The sequence below is a fragment of the Vicugna pacos genome, chromosome 17 (assembly GCF_048564905.1).
Source record: "Vicugna pacos chromosome 17, VicPac4, whole genome shotgun sequence".
In the NCBI taxonomy this organism is placed as follows: domain Eukaryota; kingdom Metazoa; phylum Chordata; class Mammalia; order Artiodactyla; family Camelidae; genus Vicugna; species Vicugna pacos.
Genome location: NC_133003.1, coordinates 49,041,094 through 49,057,322, shown reverse-complemented (window position 1 = coordinate 49,057,322; position 16,229 = coordinate 49,041,094). Strand labels below are relative to the sequence as shown.

At 45.5% G+C, this 16,229-nt stretch overlaps 1 protein-coding gene across 6 annotated transcripts in view; it reads left to right on the top strand.

Moving 5' to 3' along the window:
- The window catches only part of SRGAP3 (SLIT-ROBO Rho GTPase activating protein 3), a 286,557-nt gene that overhangs the window by 51,799 nt on the left and 218,529 nt on the right, over positions 1-16,229 (top strand). For 4 of the 6 annotated variants that reach the window (XR_012060775.1, XR_012060776.1, XM_072941760.1 and 1 more), the window contains exon 1: positions 14,561-15,286. The exons of the other annotated variants lie outside the window; for them this stretch is intronic. Coding sequence is in view for 2 of the 4 variants with exons in the window: in XM_072941760.1 (XP_072797861.1) it covers positions 15,220-15,286 (67 nt within the window). In the remaining 2 variants the exon portion in view is untranslated. Of the gene's footprint in view, positions 1-14,560; positions 15,287-16,229 lie in introns of those variants that run through there. 6 annotated transcript variants of the gene reach the window in all.

The following is a 16,229-nucleotide window of genomic DNA, read 5'->3' as shown; positions in this document are numbered from 1 at the left end:
GGGACTGCTTTCAGCAGCAACACCTATGAGGGAGTCAGGGCAGCAGAATTGATCCTACGGGAAGCTCTGAAGCTGGGATGGTCCTTCAGAGTTGTCCAAAGTGTGGCAACAGGATGGGACCACCTATGCCACAGTCACTGATGCAAGTGCCTGAGGAGGGGCACAACCTGGAGTGAGTAGCTCTCCTCGGCTGAGGTCAAGACCTGAGAAGTTGTAGCTGGGAGCCCTCAATAGCCAACACTCCTAGGCATTTGCGGAGTGAGTGCCTCATTCCTGCTGGGGACCTGGGTGGCACAGCATACACGTAGACACTGTATGAATCCTCTGCTTTCATCCTCAGATACCATTGGTGCAAGATTTAGGCCATTTCCTGGAAAGGTAGCACAAATTACTGACAGCATGAAAAAAATAGGAGTTGAATTTTTGTTAATTCAAAAAAAATCTCTTGCTCACACAATATTATAACAAGAAAAATAGAAATAAAATTTTATTAAACTGCCACCTTCTTTCTGAACTGCTCGTTTTCACTTGCTGTGCTATTATCTGGTCAGATCATCCTTATGCACATACCAATTTTATATAATTATGATTATAGGTGTTATGTATATGTGTGTATATATGATATTTGTATTATATCTGTGTAAACAACACAATGGTTTCCTGATCACAGTGGCTTTTTAAATGAGTTGAATTTCATACAGAGAAGTGTACAGATCTTAAATTATACAGTTTGATTGGTTTTGATAAATATATACACCTGAGTAACTACCACCCCAGTCAAGGGAAACATTTCCTTCACTCTGAAAAGTTACTGGTCAATCCCAACCCCCATAAGCAACTCCTGTTCTGATTTCTTTTTTAAAAAATTTCCCCCAGTTTTATTGAGCTATAATTGACATACGTGCTACATTCCTTTAAGGTGTATAGCATAGTGACTTGACTTACATGTGTTGTGAAATGATTACCATGATAAGTTTAGTTATCATCCATAATCTTGTACAGATACAAAAAAAGAAAAAAAGTTTCTTCCTTGTAATGAGAACTTTTAGGATTTACTCTCTTAACTTTCAGATACTATACTCATCGTGTTGTATATTACATCCCTAGTACTTATTTATATTATAATTGGAAGTTTGTACCTTTTAACTACCTTCCTCTAATTCCCCTACCCAACCCCTGTGTCTCTGGTAACCACAAATCTGATCTCTTTTTCTGAGTTTGGTTTTGTTCTTGTTATATTTAGATTCCACAAGATTTCTTTTTTACGGCTGAATAATATTCCATTTGATATAAACACCACAATTTCTTTATCCATTCACCTGTGGATGGACACTTAGGTTGTTTCCAGGTCTTAGTATTATAAATAATGCTGCTACGAACATGGTGGGGGGGGAGTGGCAGCGATCTTTTTAATGTAGTGTTTTTGTTTCCTTCAGGTACATTCTCAGAGATGGGATTGCTGGATCACATGGTAGTCCTATTTTTAATTTTTTGAGAAATTTCCGTACTGTTTTCTATAGTGGCTGCACCAATTTACAGTCCCACCAACATTGCACAAGGGTTTCCATTCCTCTATATCCTGGGCAGCATTTGTTATCTCTTAGCTTTTTTTATAACAGCGATTTTAATAGGCATGAGGTGATACCTCACTGTAATTTTGATTTGCATTTCCCTGACAATTAGAGATGCTGAGAGTACTTTTCATATACCTGTTGGCCATTTTGTGTATCTTTGCAGAAATGTCTATTCAGGTCCTTTGTCCATTTTTAAATGGATTTTTTGGTTTTTTGCTATTGAGTTGTATTTACATAGTTTGAATATTGACCCCTTATCAGATAGATGATTTGCAGGTATTTTCTCCCACTCTATTGGTTGCCTTTTCATTTTGTTGATTGTTTCCTTTGTTGTGCAGAAGCATTTTTCAGTCCTCTTATTTTTGGTTTTATTGATTGTGCTTTAGGTGTCATATCCAAAAAGTCATTGCCAAGAGTCTGAGTTTTATGATCATGGATGAGTCTTGTCTTTTTTTTTTGAAATTTATAGGAAAGGAAGTATAGAGGATTGACTCTTTTGATGCACGTATATTTTATCCTTTCCTTTATACTACTCCTGTACTTTTCCGAATATATAAAAACTATATCCTTTTATTATCAACATTCAAAAATATCAAATAATATTGTGCAGTATTAAAAATTATTGTCCTTAGATCCATTCCTATAGGTAACTGCTGAATCTTGGCATATTTTCTTACAACTGTGGTTTTCAAAATTTGGTCTCCAGACTAATAATGTTCAAGAACTTGTTAGAAATGCAAAATTTCCAGCCTCATCCTAGATTTTGTGAATCAGAACCTTTGGGGGTGGGGCCCAACAGTGTGTTTAAAGAAGTCCTCCATTTGATACAACATTGTAAAATGACTGTAACTCAAAAAAAAAATGTGAAAAAAAAGAAGTCCTCCAGGTGTCTCTGCTACATGGGTATTTGAGAACCATTTCCTTAGAATGTTTTTCTTTTTCTTTCCTTTCATTCCTAGGTGAGATCATGCCATGCTCACATTTTCACATTCTACATTTTGATGTAACAATTTATCAGAAGCATTACCATGTCGTGACAGGTAGTGAGTTAACTTATCCAGAATAAGAGAAATTGGTATGGTCTGTAAGTGTAGTAATGAGGCTACATGTGGCCTGTTTTGGCTTTTGCCTTCTCTTGGGGTAACTACTTCCCAACTCGACCACATCTGTGGGCAGCTTCCTTTACTGGCTCTCATCACCACTTAGTATGAAGATGCTGGACATGTGTTTGGGTGGAATGACTCCAGGTGTAGTTGGGAAGATTTACAGACAGACCTTGTCTCATGTAGGACTGGCAAATAATTTTATACAGGCAGATGATACAGAGGGCTGATACTTGTTCCCAAATAAGGATTGGTCTTCAGCAATCTAGGCGGGCAGACACAGATGTGCCAATGGCAGAGGAGACATCTTGAAGGAAAGGTAACTATGTGGCTCTGTTGGGGACAGTGTCTGGGTCCTTGGTTATGTTTGGACATAACATAGGCATAACTTCCCTCTTGCCTCACGACCCAACACTCCTAAGCAGCACGGTGTCCACTGGGAGACTCCAGCCTGGCAGGCCCCTTGACTGTTCTTATCTTGCGATGATTTTTGTTAGGCTGATAGAAGAGGGCAGGAGACCTTATCCATAGTTGTCCTAAGTATATCCTGCCACATAAAGGCTTTCCAGTCATCTGACAAGAAATCATCTTTCAAAAGATGGCCTATAAGGACTCAGATAGGGGAAGTGACTTGCTCAAAGTCTCACAGTTGAGGTATGCTGGCATTGGCTTGATTACAATCTAAATCACCTGCCTCCAGATACGGTCTGATTTCCACTCTGTAGTGGTCCTATTCTTATGCCTGGTGGGCAGGGCTTCAGGAAAGGGGTCAGTATCAGGCTGTTTCAGATCAATAGGCACCTGTATTGGCACTTCTAGGGAAAGGGTTGGAAGAAAATATGAAAGGCATTGTGAGTGGGTTTTGGGAGCAGGTTGATTTGATTTAGAATCAGAGAGGAGACCCCCTGTGGGTAATGTGACTGTAATAGTTATCTGTAGCCAAGTCACAGATTACACCCCCCAAAAGTGGCATAAAACATATACATTTTATTATCTCACAGTTCCTGTGGGTCAGGAATCCAGGTTTAGTTCCTTCGGGTCCTCTGCTTTAGGGTTTCTCATGAGGCTGCAACTGAGGTATCAGTGCTGAGGTCTTATATGAAGACTCAGCTGGGGAAGAGTCTTAATATTAGTCAGCTCTGTCTGCCGTAACAAAGTACCTCAGACTGGGTGGCTTAAATCGCAGACATGTATGTTTTCACATTCCTGGAGGCTGGAAGTCTGTGATCAGGGTGCCAGCGTGGTGGGCTCTGGTGAGAGCTGTCTTCCTGGCTCGCACATGGCCACCTTCTTGCTATGTACTTACATGGTGGAGAGAGAGAGAACAAGATCGCCGGTCTCTTCTTGTAAGGGCGCTAATCCCTTCATAAGGGCCCTACACTGATGCTCTCATCTAAACCTAATTACCTTCCAAAGGTTCTATCTCCATACACTAAGGGTTAGGGCTTCAACATATGAATTTGGAGGGAACATATTCAGTCCACAGCAGGTCTGCTTCCAAGCTGACTTATGTGGCTGTTGGTAGGATTCAGTTCCTCATGGGTTTTTGAACCGAGGTTCTCAGTTTCTTGCTACCTATTGGTTGGAGGTCACCCTTGGTTTCTTCCACGTGGACCTCTCCAACAAGGCAGGCCCCTTTTTACCCTGTAAAATGAGGATGGTTATAGCTCTCCAAGAGTTGTGGGAATTCACTGACACAATGTAGAAAATGGCTTTGCACAGATTGGCACCTTGTTGGGGCTTCCTAAATGGTAACTATTGTTACTATTATTATAGTTTTTCAAGCATCTAATACTCTGGAGCCTGGCTATTGTCCATATGAGAATATGCCCTGTCCCTTGCTATAACAGAGTCTTCCCCAGATCAAGGACAATTTCTAACCACATAGAAAATGCAGCTCATTTCTTGAAGCATCTCGGATCATGGGATTGGCAGTTCTCAGAGGTGCGCCATGAAGTATACAGCAGTCGTTTGTTATCCCTCCATGTCGGCCTCTCAGAGCAGGCCCAAGAGTTTCCTCTCACATCCCTAGAAACCAGACCCCTTCCGGCATCCACTGCCTGTGAACAACACGGATGATCCAGGAAGTTTAAATTGAGCCACCTTCGCTCACTGCATCTCCGTTTATCCTGTCTCTTAAACCATTGTCTGTTCTCTGCCTCATCTTCGTTCCTATCTCAAAGCATCTGTGTCTGCTCCTTTCCCAGCTGATCCTGAGCACAGTTAACAAGGTGAAGCAGTGCTTTCCAGAGGCCTTGGGAACCGTATCTTTCTCAGTCATCATCTGGGGTTATTACGGGGGGAGGTATAACTTCGTCTTACTGCCACGGGATCATGTAGATGTCCTAATCCTCGCTGTACAGAAATCAGACCAGACTGAATGTCTGTTCTGAATTATCTTTCTGACTAAACAGAGCCCAGGAGAGACCCTAACTTGCAAAAAATATGTTATTCAGCCCAATGCTGATTTCATTTCCTTAAAGAGATTGGGTCTAAATAAGACTTTAATTGAATTCAGCCTCTTGACCTGACACTGACTTGGTTCTCCCTCCTAGTGCCTTCCTTCCAACATTAGACAAGGGAGGAGGAGGAATAGACAAATAAAGCGATTCACATGGATTTATAGCCGAGCCACTTCCACATTCCATAAAGCCCAAATGACTGTATAGGAAACAGCTGCAGTATTTACTGAGTCCTGGTAAGGCCTCATTACCACCCCACCTCTTCACAGGGGGTGTTCAGCTCCAAATGGAGTGCAGTGGAGGGAGTAATTGACTCTGCTGCCCTGGCACCTGGTGTTTCTGCCAAATGCCTGAGGTCACTACAGCAAGGAAACCCCCCTCCCTGGCTGGGTGGAGGGAGGCCTCTGGGCCTCTAGTGAGAGGTGGAGAGCCGAGCCAAGAGGAGGTCAGAAGGGACTTCATCGTTCACATGTTCACATCTTTGTACATTCACTCACGAATTATTTATTGAGCACCTACTAAGTGTCAGGTACTGTGTAGGCACAGGGGACACAGTGACAGACACGGTCCCTGCCTTCTTAGAGCTTATACTCTAGAGCTGCTGTAATACAATAACCATGAAATTTAGATGTAAACTCATTAAAACAAAATAAAATTGAAAATTCCGTTATTCAGCCACATGTGAGCATTTCTAGTGCTCAGAGGCTAGCGGCCACTGTACTGGACAGCACAGGTACAGGGCATTTCCGCCATCACAGGAAGTTCTCTTAGACCCACTGGTCTGGCAGGGGTGGGGTGCGGAAGGTCTGGAAACAGTCACTAGGCGAACAAACATGTAGGTAAAGATAGTGTCGGATGTGGTGGTACTCAAAACAAGCCCGGGGCCGGGCCAGAGTTGCCTTTTGAGTAGGATGGTCTCAGTGGGCTTTTCTGAGAAGGTGACACCTGGGCCAATCCTGGAAGGAGCTGGGTGAACAGCAAGTCCTTGGAGCATTCCAGAAGTGTAGGAGAGCTGCTGTGGCTTGGAGTAGGGAGCCAGGGGGAGAGCAGTGTGACGGGCACAGGAGCCAGGTAGAGGCGCAGTCGTGGGGGGCATGGGGGAGAGTGTCCATTTACTCTTTTTATAATATTTTATTTATTTATTATTGTATTATTTAATCAATGCGGGGGGTAGGTAATTAGGTTTTATTTATTTAGAGGCGGTACTGGGGATTGAACCCAGGACCTCATGTGTGCGTAGAGCTATATTCTCCCCCTACTGTATTTAACTCTTAAGTGGTGGGAGGCCACTGCAGGGTATTTACCAGCGAAGCATCAGGATATGATTTACACGTTAAAAGCTTATTCTGTCTCCTGGGTGGATCTTGGGTTGTAGGGAGGCAAGACTGGAGGCAGAGGGACCAGGAAAGAGCCTTTATAACTGTCCAGGTGAGAGAAACTGGGGCCTTGGCATCAGGAGCTAGGGGCAGCAGCTAAGCTCAGAGGGGTAGCTCTGCAGGAGGTAATTCCTCATCTGAAGATACAGGGACAGTGGTGGTACCCAGTGTGTACTGTCTCTGATACAAGGACTCAGTGAGGCAATGTTTGTAAAGCACCCAGTCCTCACAGAGCAGCAGTATGTGGCATTATGCTGTGTAACTCCCTGTCTCTCCCCGATGGTGGCAACAGCCTCTCCTCTGCTTTCTAGTCCCTCGTCTTGCCTATTCTAGCCCAGTTTCCACAGTGTCACTGGAGTCACCTTTTCTGAAAGGCAAACCTGATGAGGTCAGTTCCCTTCAGAGGCTCCCGAATGAACCCTGGCTCACCTCTCAACTTGTTAGTGTGGCTGAGGAGGCTCTTCACACCTTGGCCCAGGTCTCTCTCCGCATCGTCCCCTTCATGCTCCACCTTGAGCTCAGGCCCCACTTATGCCAATCATCACCGCTCAGCTCACGCTGCTGCCCCTGCCCAGAACACTTTCCCTTCCTGTCTTGGATTTGCTGTCTTCAGCTCTCTGTCTTCCTAGGCTCAGCTCAGAAATTCCCACCCCTGAGAAGCCATCTCTGGCTCTCCAAGTGTAGGTCAGGTGCATTTACCATGAGATCCCATGGAACCCTCTACTTCTTCCTCGCGTTGCATCATAACTGTGTGTTTACCTGTCTACTCCATTAAACTAAGGCCGCTGTGAAAGCTGGGACTGTGGTTCATAATTGTTTCTAGCTCTTCATGTGCTTAGCCCATATGAAGTGTTTAAGATATGTTTGTTGAATAAGTAGGTGAACGAGTTAATAAAAAACCTTGTATTTATAACCCTTGGTACAGCTACTTTCTTTCTCTATATCCTTCTTTTTCCCATTATTGTTATTTTTTTTGGATCAACCATTCTTCAGGTTTCCCAGCCTGAGTGTCTTAGCTCAGGCTACCGTAACGAATTACTGCAGACTGGGCAGCTTAAACAGTAGGCATTTATGTTCTCATCGTTCTGGAGGCTGAGGGCCCAGGTTAGGTGTGAGCATGGTATGGTTCTGGCGAAGGCCCTCTTCCTGGCTTGCAGATAGCCAGCTTCTTGCTGTGTTTTCATATGGCAGGAGAAGTGGGGGTGAAGAGAGAGTCGAGAGAGACTGAGAGCGACCTCTCTGGTGTCTCTTCTTGTTAGGGCACTAATCCCATCACAAGGCCTCACCCTCACCCTTAATTTTCTCCCAAAGGTCCCACCATCACATTGTGGTTAGGGCTTCAACATATGAATTTGAAGGGGACACAAACATTCTGCCTGTAACTCTAAGACAAGGTGAGAATATGACATGAGTTTCCCATTTCTCGCCTGGAATCTTCTGGCAGTTGATGCCCTGTCTGATCTTGAGGACCTGTGACCTGTGCATGCATTTGTTGGTCTGAAGGCTCTAGCCAGAGTCCTTGTACCTTGGTACTGTGGTCTGAATGTACCCCCACCCCATTCACCTGATGGAATCCTAGCACCAAATATGATGGCATTAGGAGATGGGCCTTTGGGAGGTGATTAGGTCGTGAGGGTGGAGCCCTGAGAAATAGATTGGTGCCCTTATATTAGAGACATGAGAGAACTCCCTGGTTCCTTCCATCTAGCCGAGATACACAAGAATTCTGTGACCTGGAAGAGGGCCCTCACCCGACCATGCGGACACCCTTGTCTCAAACTTCAGTCTCCAGAACTGTGGGAAATGAATGTTTGTTGTTTATAAGCCACCTAGTCTGTGGTATTTTGTTACAGCAGGCTGAACAGACTGATCCTGGGCCACTTGACCAAGCACCTCGGACTACGCATTGCTGTGATTTACCCCATACCTTAGAGTTTAAAAACTTGAAAAGGTATAAGTTCTCTAGTGTTGGACTTTGATAGGGTCAATATATCATACCCTGTTCTTCCCCTTTCAAATTTCAAACCAACTGAGAAGTAGATAAAGGAGACAAGCAGAGGGAGATTTTGTTATTTATGTAACAAGCACATATGTGGCACTTAGTAGGTGCTGACCAGCTTGCCCACTGTCACACAGCTAGCAGGTGGCAGAGCCAGCCTTCCAACCCAGCTCCAGAAACTTCTTGTTATTCTGCTTCTTACAATGTAAGCTTTGTTCATGATTAAGCTAGATTGGAGGACATGATTTAGGTGCATGTCCAAAATGACAGGTCAGCTCTCTACCCCTGAATTAGCCTCTCCCAGCTGGTTGTGGCCCCCACAGATGTCTCCACAGGGGCAGAGCTAGCCCTGCTCCTCCTACTGCAAGGTCAGTCCTCCCTCTGAGCAGGAAGGTCCAAAAAGACAAGATTAAGGGGTGAACTCAGTCTCTCTTTCCAATGTCACAAATCTGCTAAGTCACTTTCCTCCTCTGGGGTGCAGTGAGTGAGGAAGGGGAGAATGGCTGAAGTGTTCATCCAGCTAAGGTCTCTCCAGTGTTCTCCTGAACCCCATGGGGGCCGTGGACCAAATGCCTCCTCATCCTTGAGGTAATGGCGTCAAGGGCTCAGGTGTTTTAAAGCCCTTCTCTGTATTCCTCCAGAACCAGGATCCTGAGGCCTAGCTGTGAATCACTGTCTCTGTGGCTGCCCAGCCCTTGGAAGGACTGGAGAACAGCTGGGCTGCACGTCGGGAACTGCTCTTGGAAAGTCAGAGGACCTAGCAGCTCTCCTCAGGCTTAGTGACAGGTCCTGATTGCTGAGACTGCTTTCTCTCCCCTTTTTTAACAGCCAAGCAGGCAGATGCCTGAGGCCTGTGAGCTCCTGTGTATCTCAGTGTCTCTCAGTAGGATGTGGTGCCTGCATGAGTGGGGGAGGAACACCAGGTGTGGGGTCAGGTGTCTTGGTTTTTTGCCCGGCTCCCATTTATGAGCCATGGGAGGTTGGGGAAGTCATTCAGCCTCCCTGTGCCTTCATTTCCTCATCTGTAAGATGGGCGTGATAATACCTATCTCAAAGGGCTCTATGAGGATCAAGATAATGGATGACAGAGTGCTTTATAAACAACAAAGCTGGATAATTTCAAGCTGCTTTATCACATTTTCTGTGGATCTTTTCTGTGAATCCCCCTTCTTTCTTTCCTGCATCCTTTTCATAGCAGACGCAGGTTGATTGCTCATTTAGCATCTATTCCTCCTTCTTTGGGAATCTCTGGGGCCACATTGTTTGTTTGGATCTGACCCCATCCTACAGCTCCAAGGGCAAGTCCACAATCCAGGCCTGGCCAAGCAGAACAACATTCTATCCCTCGGGCCACAGTGATTGGTTCAAGGATAGCCGTGGGCCCCAGCTTGGGCCAGCTGGCTGTTCCTGGGGCTTTTGCTAGGACTCCCGGCAAAGACTTTGCCCTCCTTGCTGGAATTGCCAAGCTTGGAGAATGTAAGCCTGGAGCTGTTGGTGGCCACCTTTGCCATCTTGTGGGAAGAGAGCCTGCCACCATACAGGAAAGCAGAATGGAAAGCTGGAGAAAGATGTGTCCTGCTGAAATTGTTAGAGCCCCTGGACCCAGCCATGCCTGATTTATGTTCATTATGAATGAGATTGATTAGCGTTTCATATATTTTTCCCTTTCTGTGAAGCCTTATTCATATCCTTTAGTGATTTTTCTAATGGACTCTTGGTGTTTTGCTCATAGATTTGAAGGAAATTTTTGGTATTTATTTATTTTATATAGAGGTGAAATTCACAGAACATACAATTAACCATTTTAAAGTGTACAATTTGGTGGCATTTGGTACATTCACAGTCTTGTACAACAACCGTCAATTCTACCTAGTTCCAAAACATTTTCATCATCACCAAATTGTATCCATTAAGCACTTCCTCCCTATTCCCTGCCTCACCCAGCTCCTGGCAACCACTAATCTGCTTTCTATCTCTATGGGTTTATTTATTCTGAATATTTCATATAAATGAACTCCTACAATATGTGATCTTTTGTGTCTGCCTTCTCTTACTGAGCATCATCAGGGCTTCATTCCTTTTTATGGCTGAATGATATTCCACTGTATGGACAGCATGTGTTTGATTTATCCATTTATCCACTATGGCACATTTGGATTATTTCCACCTTTTGGCTGTGGTGAGCAGTGCTACTAGAACATTCATGCACAAGTATTTGTTTAACTTGTATATTAGGGAAGTTAGTCCTTGGCCTACAATAGATGTTACAAATATTGTTTCTCAGTTTGCAGTCCGTGTTTGACTTTGCTTACGGTGATTTCAGTCAGGCACAAATTTGAAAAAATTGTTATGTAGTTGAATCTGTCAGGCTTTTATGGCTTATGGGTTTTGTGATACAGTTAGGAAGGCCATCCTTAACTCAAGGTTATAAAATAATTCTCCCATTAAAACGGCCACTTATTTACTCATTTCCTTATCAGTCAAACAGGGATTAAAAACAGCCTCCCCCCACCCCGACCGGGGTTATTGTGAGGACTAAATAAGAGAAACAATATGAAGGGGCTTTATAAAATACAAAGCTGCAGGGCAGAGACTGAAGGGCAGAATTACTCATCAAGCCACCCAAGGATGTATTAGTTGGCAGCATCGGAGAATGTCACAAAATATATCAACCCTTATTAGTCATCTTGGGAGAATTTCATTATTTGACCAGAAAAATAAAATTGCTTTAAACCAAAAACTCTTCTGGTCATTCCTTCTCTAAGTAGAGTCTTTTTTTCCCCCCTACCAGGAAAAGAAACCAGTTCAGTGGGTTTTTTGTTATTCAGCTGTAATTGTAATTTAAGCCTCATCAATGGCCATTTCTGACATTTTCCTTGTATTTTTAACTCTAAATGCTTTTTTTTTTCATGGCAGACTTTAGGTTGAACAGTATATTGATTGAAGAAAAATGTCACCTACTTGATAGCAATTACTCCTCCGACTGCTGTAGGAAAAATTGGGTTCTGGCTGCGTCCTTGGGCTCTGGGAGGGCCAGACCTGGGCTTGCGTGCAGTTCAGTTGGTAGCTGGGTGTGTGATCCTGGGCGAATTGCTTCACTGCTCTGTCCCTCCGTTCCCCCAGCTGTAAAACAAGGGTGATTACAGCACCTGACCCACTAATAAAATCTTTTGTCAGTGATAAAATCTGCACAGAGTACTTGGCCCAGTGTCTGTATGGAATGAAGTCTTAATAAATATTAGCTATTAGTATAATTCAGGAATATCTAAACAAATCTAGGAAATGAGCCTGAGGGAAGGGCAGTATACCCTTCCAGGGGGGTAGTCCCATCCTTGGGGGGGTGGCACAGATCAAATCACATGGTGGAACCCCTTGTCCCGTGGGATACCACAGTTATTTTTGGAGCAATCTGGTTTCTGTTACTGCCACGTGAAGGGTAATCATTCACAGTGGCAGTTGGTCCTCATACAGCGAGGAAGAAGTGGCACACGGGGGGGATGTCACAGAGGGCAGCCGGGAGGCTGGGGTGAGCTGTGTGGTGGGAAGAATAGAGCAAGGGCCCACCCACCCCCTCTTCTTGGGAAAGGAAGATTCTGGATGCTGTGGGTTCACATTGTGCAGTGATGTATTTGTGGAAGGCACAACCCTTTTCTTCTTTTTCCCTTTTTCTTTTTTCTCTCTCCCTGTTCCCAACCAAGAGATCCGCAGAGCCCCAACTATGGTCCTAGACTCAGCATGATTGGGCCCTAAGAAAGAAATAATGTCTGTGGGACCTCTGCTAAATGCCAGGCACTTTAAATCCATGATCACGTCGCACCCTGTGCGAGGAGTTAGATCCCCACCATTTTATAGATGAGGAAGCTGAGCCTCAGTGAAAGCACAGGAGCTACCTAAGGCCCCCCACAAGCTGGTAAGTGGCAGAGCCAGAATTTAAATCACCATCTGCCTTACGCCAAAATCCAGCTTCTTCTGCTGTTCAGCACATAGCTCAATACCATACTTCGCTTCAGTTTTGTATGGCTTTTTGTGACATTTCTGTGGCTCCGTGCCTTATGCATGGGTCTCCCAGAAATCTTTGTGGATTTAAAATTTTAGGGACATGGAGAACAGCTGACTTGGACTAGTTCCTGCCTTAAACAGGCAACAAGCAGGTTAAGTCTCTTGTTCCGGTTTTTGGAGCTAGTCCATGCCAGAGCCAGGCACTAACTCCCATTTTCCTTTGAGAGTCTAGGCCTGAGGCCTGGATGCTAATCTCTGAGCACATCTTTCTGAGGTAACGCGTGGCTTTCGTTGCTTTACAGTGGTCCAGAATGGGACTGCATAGGGCCTGAGCATGCATCTGGGAAGGGAGAGGCCAGGGGGTGATGGTGATGGCTGGGGGTGATGGCAACGGCTGTGGGCATCTCCTTATGAATTGCATGAAGCTGTAATAAGCCCCATGGTTCACCAGCTGGACTTCTCCCTTGCTTTCTCCAAGAAGACCCTAGGCGTTCCCACCTGTAGGCCTTAGCTCATACTGTTTGCTCCGTAGGAATCCCTTCCCCTCCCCATTCCTATCTGGGAGGACCCACTACAACTCACATTTTCTCTAGGAAGTCTAAATGGACTATCATGGATAACCTATTCGTTTCCGAACCCAAATCAGATCACTTATTATACACTCAGAAAAAGGCAAATGAAAGATTATTTTGAGCAATTTGTGAAAATACACTCGGGACAATACAAGTTAATGATGATCTTAATATGTGAAATTCCAGTGGCAGTTTCATTTTTACAGAACAGTTCTCATTCTGCCTTAAGTGCATGTGAAATGGGTTTAATCTCTAGTAGAATGCCAGAGGTGTGGCGTGTTTGATGGGCAGAATCTGGGATCAGACAGCCTGGGTTTGGGCAAGTCACTTCCCATATCTGTGCCTCTGTTCCTTACCTGTGAAAGAGGGATGCTTGCACTATGTTGTGAGGTCATTGGGGGATATCGTGGGTGATAATAATCGCTCCCACTCACTGAGTGCTCACTACCAGGCTCTGTGCTAAGCTTAGCTTCGCATTCTTATTCGAGCCTCTGAAGAGCTCCCTCCTTTCTGAATGCCCTTACAATATTATCTTCTTCATAGCATTCATCTTCTGCCGTATTATAATAATTGACTCGTTTTGTTTATTTTTCATCCCCTCCCAGGGCCTCTTGTCTTGTATAACTTCAAGAGGCACCATTCACAATGCATTCTGAGTTCTGCACAGGGCTGCTTTTATTGAGAATATTAACACAACTGGGGCTGACTTTCTAGATTTGGGTGATTTGGAGATCCTGCTCTCCAGGAGGGCAGGGAGCGGTTTTTTGTGTGTGTGTTTGTGTAGTTTTCTGTTTGTTTTTGCTTTTGTTTTGCCTAGTTTGGTCAATGTTGTGTCCCCATACCCAGACCAATGCCTGACCTATAGTAAGCTTTCAGTAAATATTTGTCGAAAGAAAGTATGAAAAGCCTCCAGAGAGAACCCATTTTACTGGTGAGGAAACTGAAGCTCAATGAGTCATTGATTTACCTAAAGCCCACAAGACCCTGAGGCAGCTGGGTTTCAAGCTCGCACCCACTGGCTTTGCAAAGCTGCGTTGAGACGCCTGGCATTGCTCCCGTGGCCCTGTAATTGCTCAGCACATATTAACGAGCTTGCCTACATGGGTCAGCCCCTCTCCTCTGCTAGACAATTCCGGCAGAGTGACAAACTGTCACCTAGTCATGCTTCGAGAAATTGAATTAAATTGCACACTGCAAAGAAAAGGTGGACCTTTTGGAGTTTTTGGAGGAAAAATCCCTCAGCCAACTATAATGGTAGGAGTTTGCAGGGGCCTCTCAGGCCCTCCCAGCTCCGTTCTTTTTCCTGCCTCCTTCCCTTTTGTGAGCGTTTCTTCCCCTTTTTGCTTGCAGTGAGTTCTGCTCTCCTGTAGGCTACAATGTGTCAGTTGTTATAAAATCCGGGAGGTGGAGCTTGATGACGAGAGCGTGGGGGAGCGCTCGGCCAGCCCTGCAGGGCGAGCAGTCCGGCCCCTGGTTCACCCGAGCTTAAGCCTTGCAGCAGGAGAACTTCCACCTCGCTCTCCTGGCTTTGAGCCTCACTGTACATCAGACCAGAGGCGTGGAAGGGAGGGAGGATGCGAGATGACCGGCCCTTTGGCAACCTGACCATCTCCTTACCAGAGCCGTTGAAAGCCAGCCGGAGGCTGACTGCACAACCAAGGAGGCGCCGCGCCTCTCGTGGATGTGTGTGTGTGTGTGTGTGTGAGTGTGTGTGAGCGAGTGTGAGGGTGTGTGTGTGCATCACAACTGTGTGTGTGTCTGGATGAGTCTGCGAGTGCACGCGTGAGAGTGTGTGTGTGTGTGTGTGTGTGTGTGAGAGTACTCTCAGTTATTATTTTTTTGGAAGAAAAATCTTGAAAATCTCGGGCAGGTTACTGTGCTCTTAGGGTGGTGGTTCTTCTGCAAGAGGAGCTGATCGGACCAAGCTACTAGAGACATTTTTCAGCGAGTAAAGAGAATTTTCCTCTGAGAACGAGAGGGATTTTTCCCCTGGCTCTGCAGCCGTGAAAGAGATTAGCCCCTACACCTGTGAAATCGACCAGAGCCGTGTGACTACCAGGGCTGGAGAGAGGACTCGGGAAGAAAAAGAGCAATAAATCCAACAGCCTGTCAGTGCCTTTGGCCACGTTGGAAGATGTCATCTCAAACTAAGTTCAAGAAAGACAAAGAGATCATTGCCGAATATGAAGCCCAAATAAAAGGTGAGATTTGGGCTGGGGAGTCATGCCTCCCCTCCCCTTTCCTTTTTCTCTTGCTTTGGCTATTTTCCCCTTTTCCTCCCTGCCATCCTGAAATGTTGTTATGCATCAATAATCTTATTGTGAGGAGGAACAGTGGCAGCTGTACAAGTCCGGACTGGTTTCAACTGCAGAGACCGCTGGCGCTGGGAGGACAAATTGTAGAATGGGCTGCAATCACTGCATTGCAGGTGTGTGAGGAGGCTCCTACGCCCGGCTTTAGGAGTGTCGTGGATACTCCATCATCTTGGCCGTGACATGCCACTCTAAGGCCATTTTGACAGTCACTACCTCCTCCCCTCCCCGCCCTAAAAAAGCCCTTAAATATGATGCATATTATTTTATGATCTGCTTTTTTTTTCTTTCTCCTTTTTGGTTTTTGTTGTTGCTTCGCCTGTGCCCCTTTCTCTGGGCTGGAATTCACATGCATGTGCACGGGGAAACGGTGTCCCTGGGCTGCACTTCTTTGTCGGTGACTCTCGGCTGGCCTGGGTTGCCATGGGTTAACTGTTGTGGAGCATATTGATCCAAACTAATGCAGGCATTTAGGCATAAAAAGGGAGCTTGGTGCAGAAAATGTATTCTCTCGCAGTGTGCAGCCCCGATCACCACTGTGCACTAGCGTTTAGGGTCATCAGCCTTCCCTGAAAGCCAACAGCTTCAGTGTGCGGGTTCGGCGGGTAGGCGCTGCCTGGCTTCCGTGCTGCCAGGGGAAGCCTGCCAGGAGGGTGAGATGACCTCTGGCTGCTTGTTCCAGCTTTGGTGCTGTTCACTGGGTGCACACTCCTCTCAGAAGCCGCTCCCTAAATCCACACTTGCAAGGCGAAAGAGGAAACCGGACACAATCGCATAGACAAACCCAGGCAGAATCCTTATTCAAGCCAGACTGGGGCTTCTCTCTCCCTCC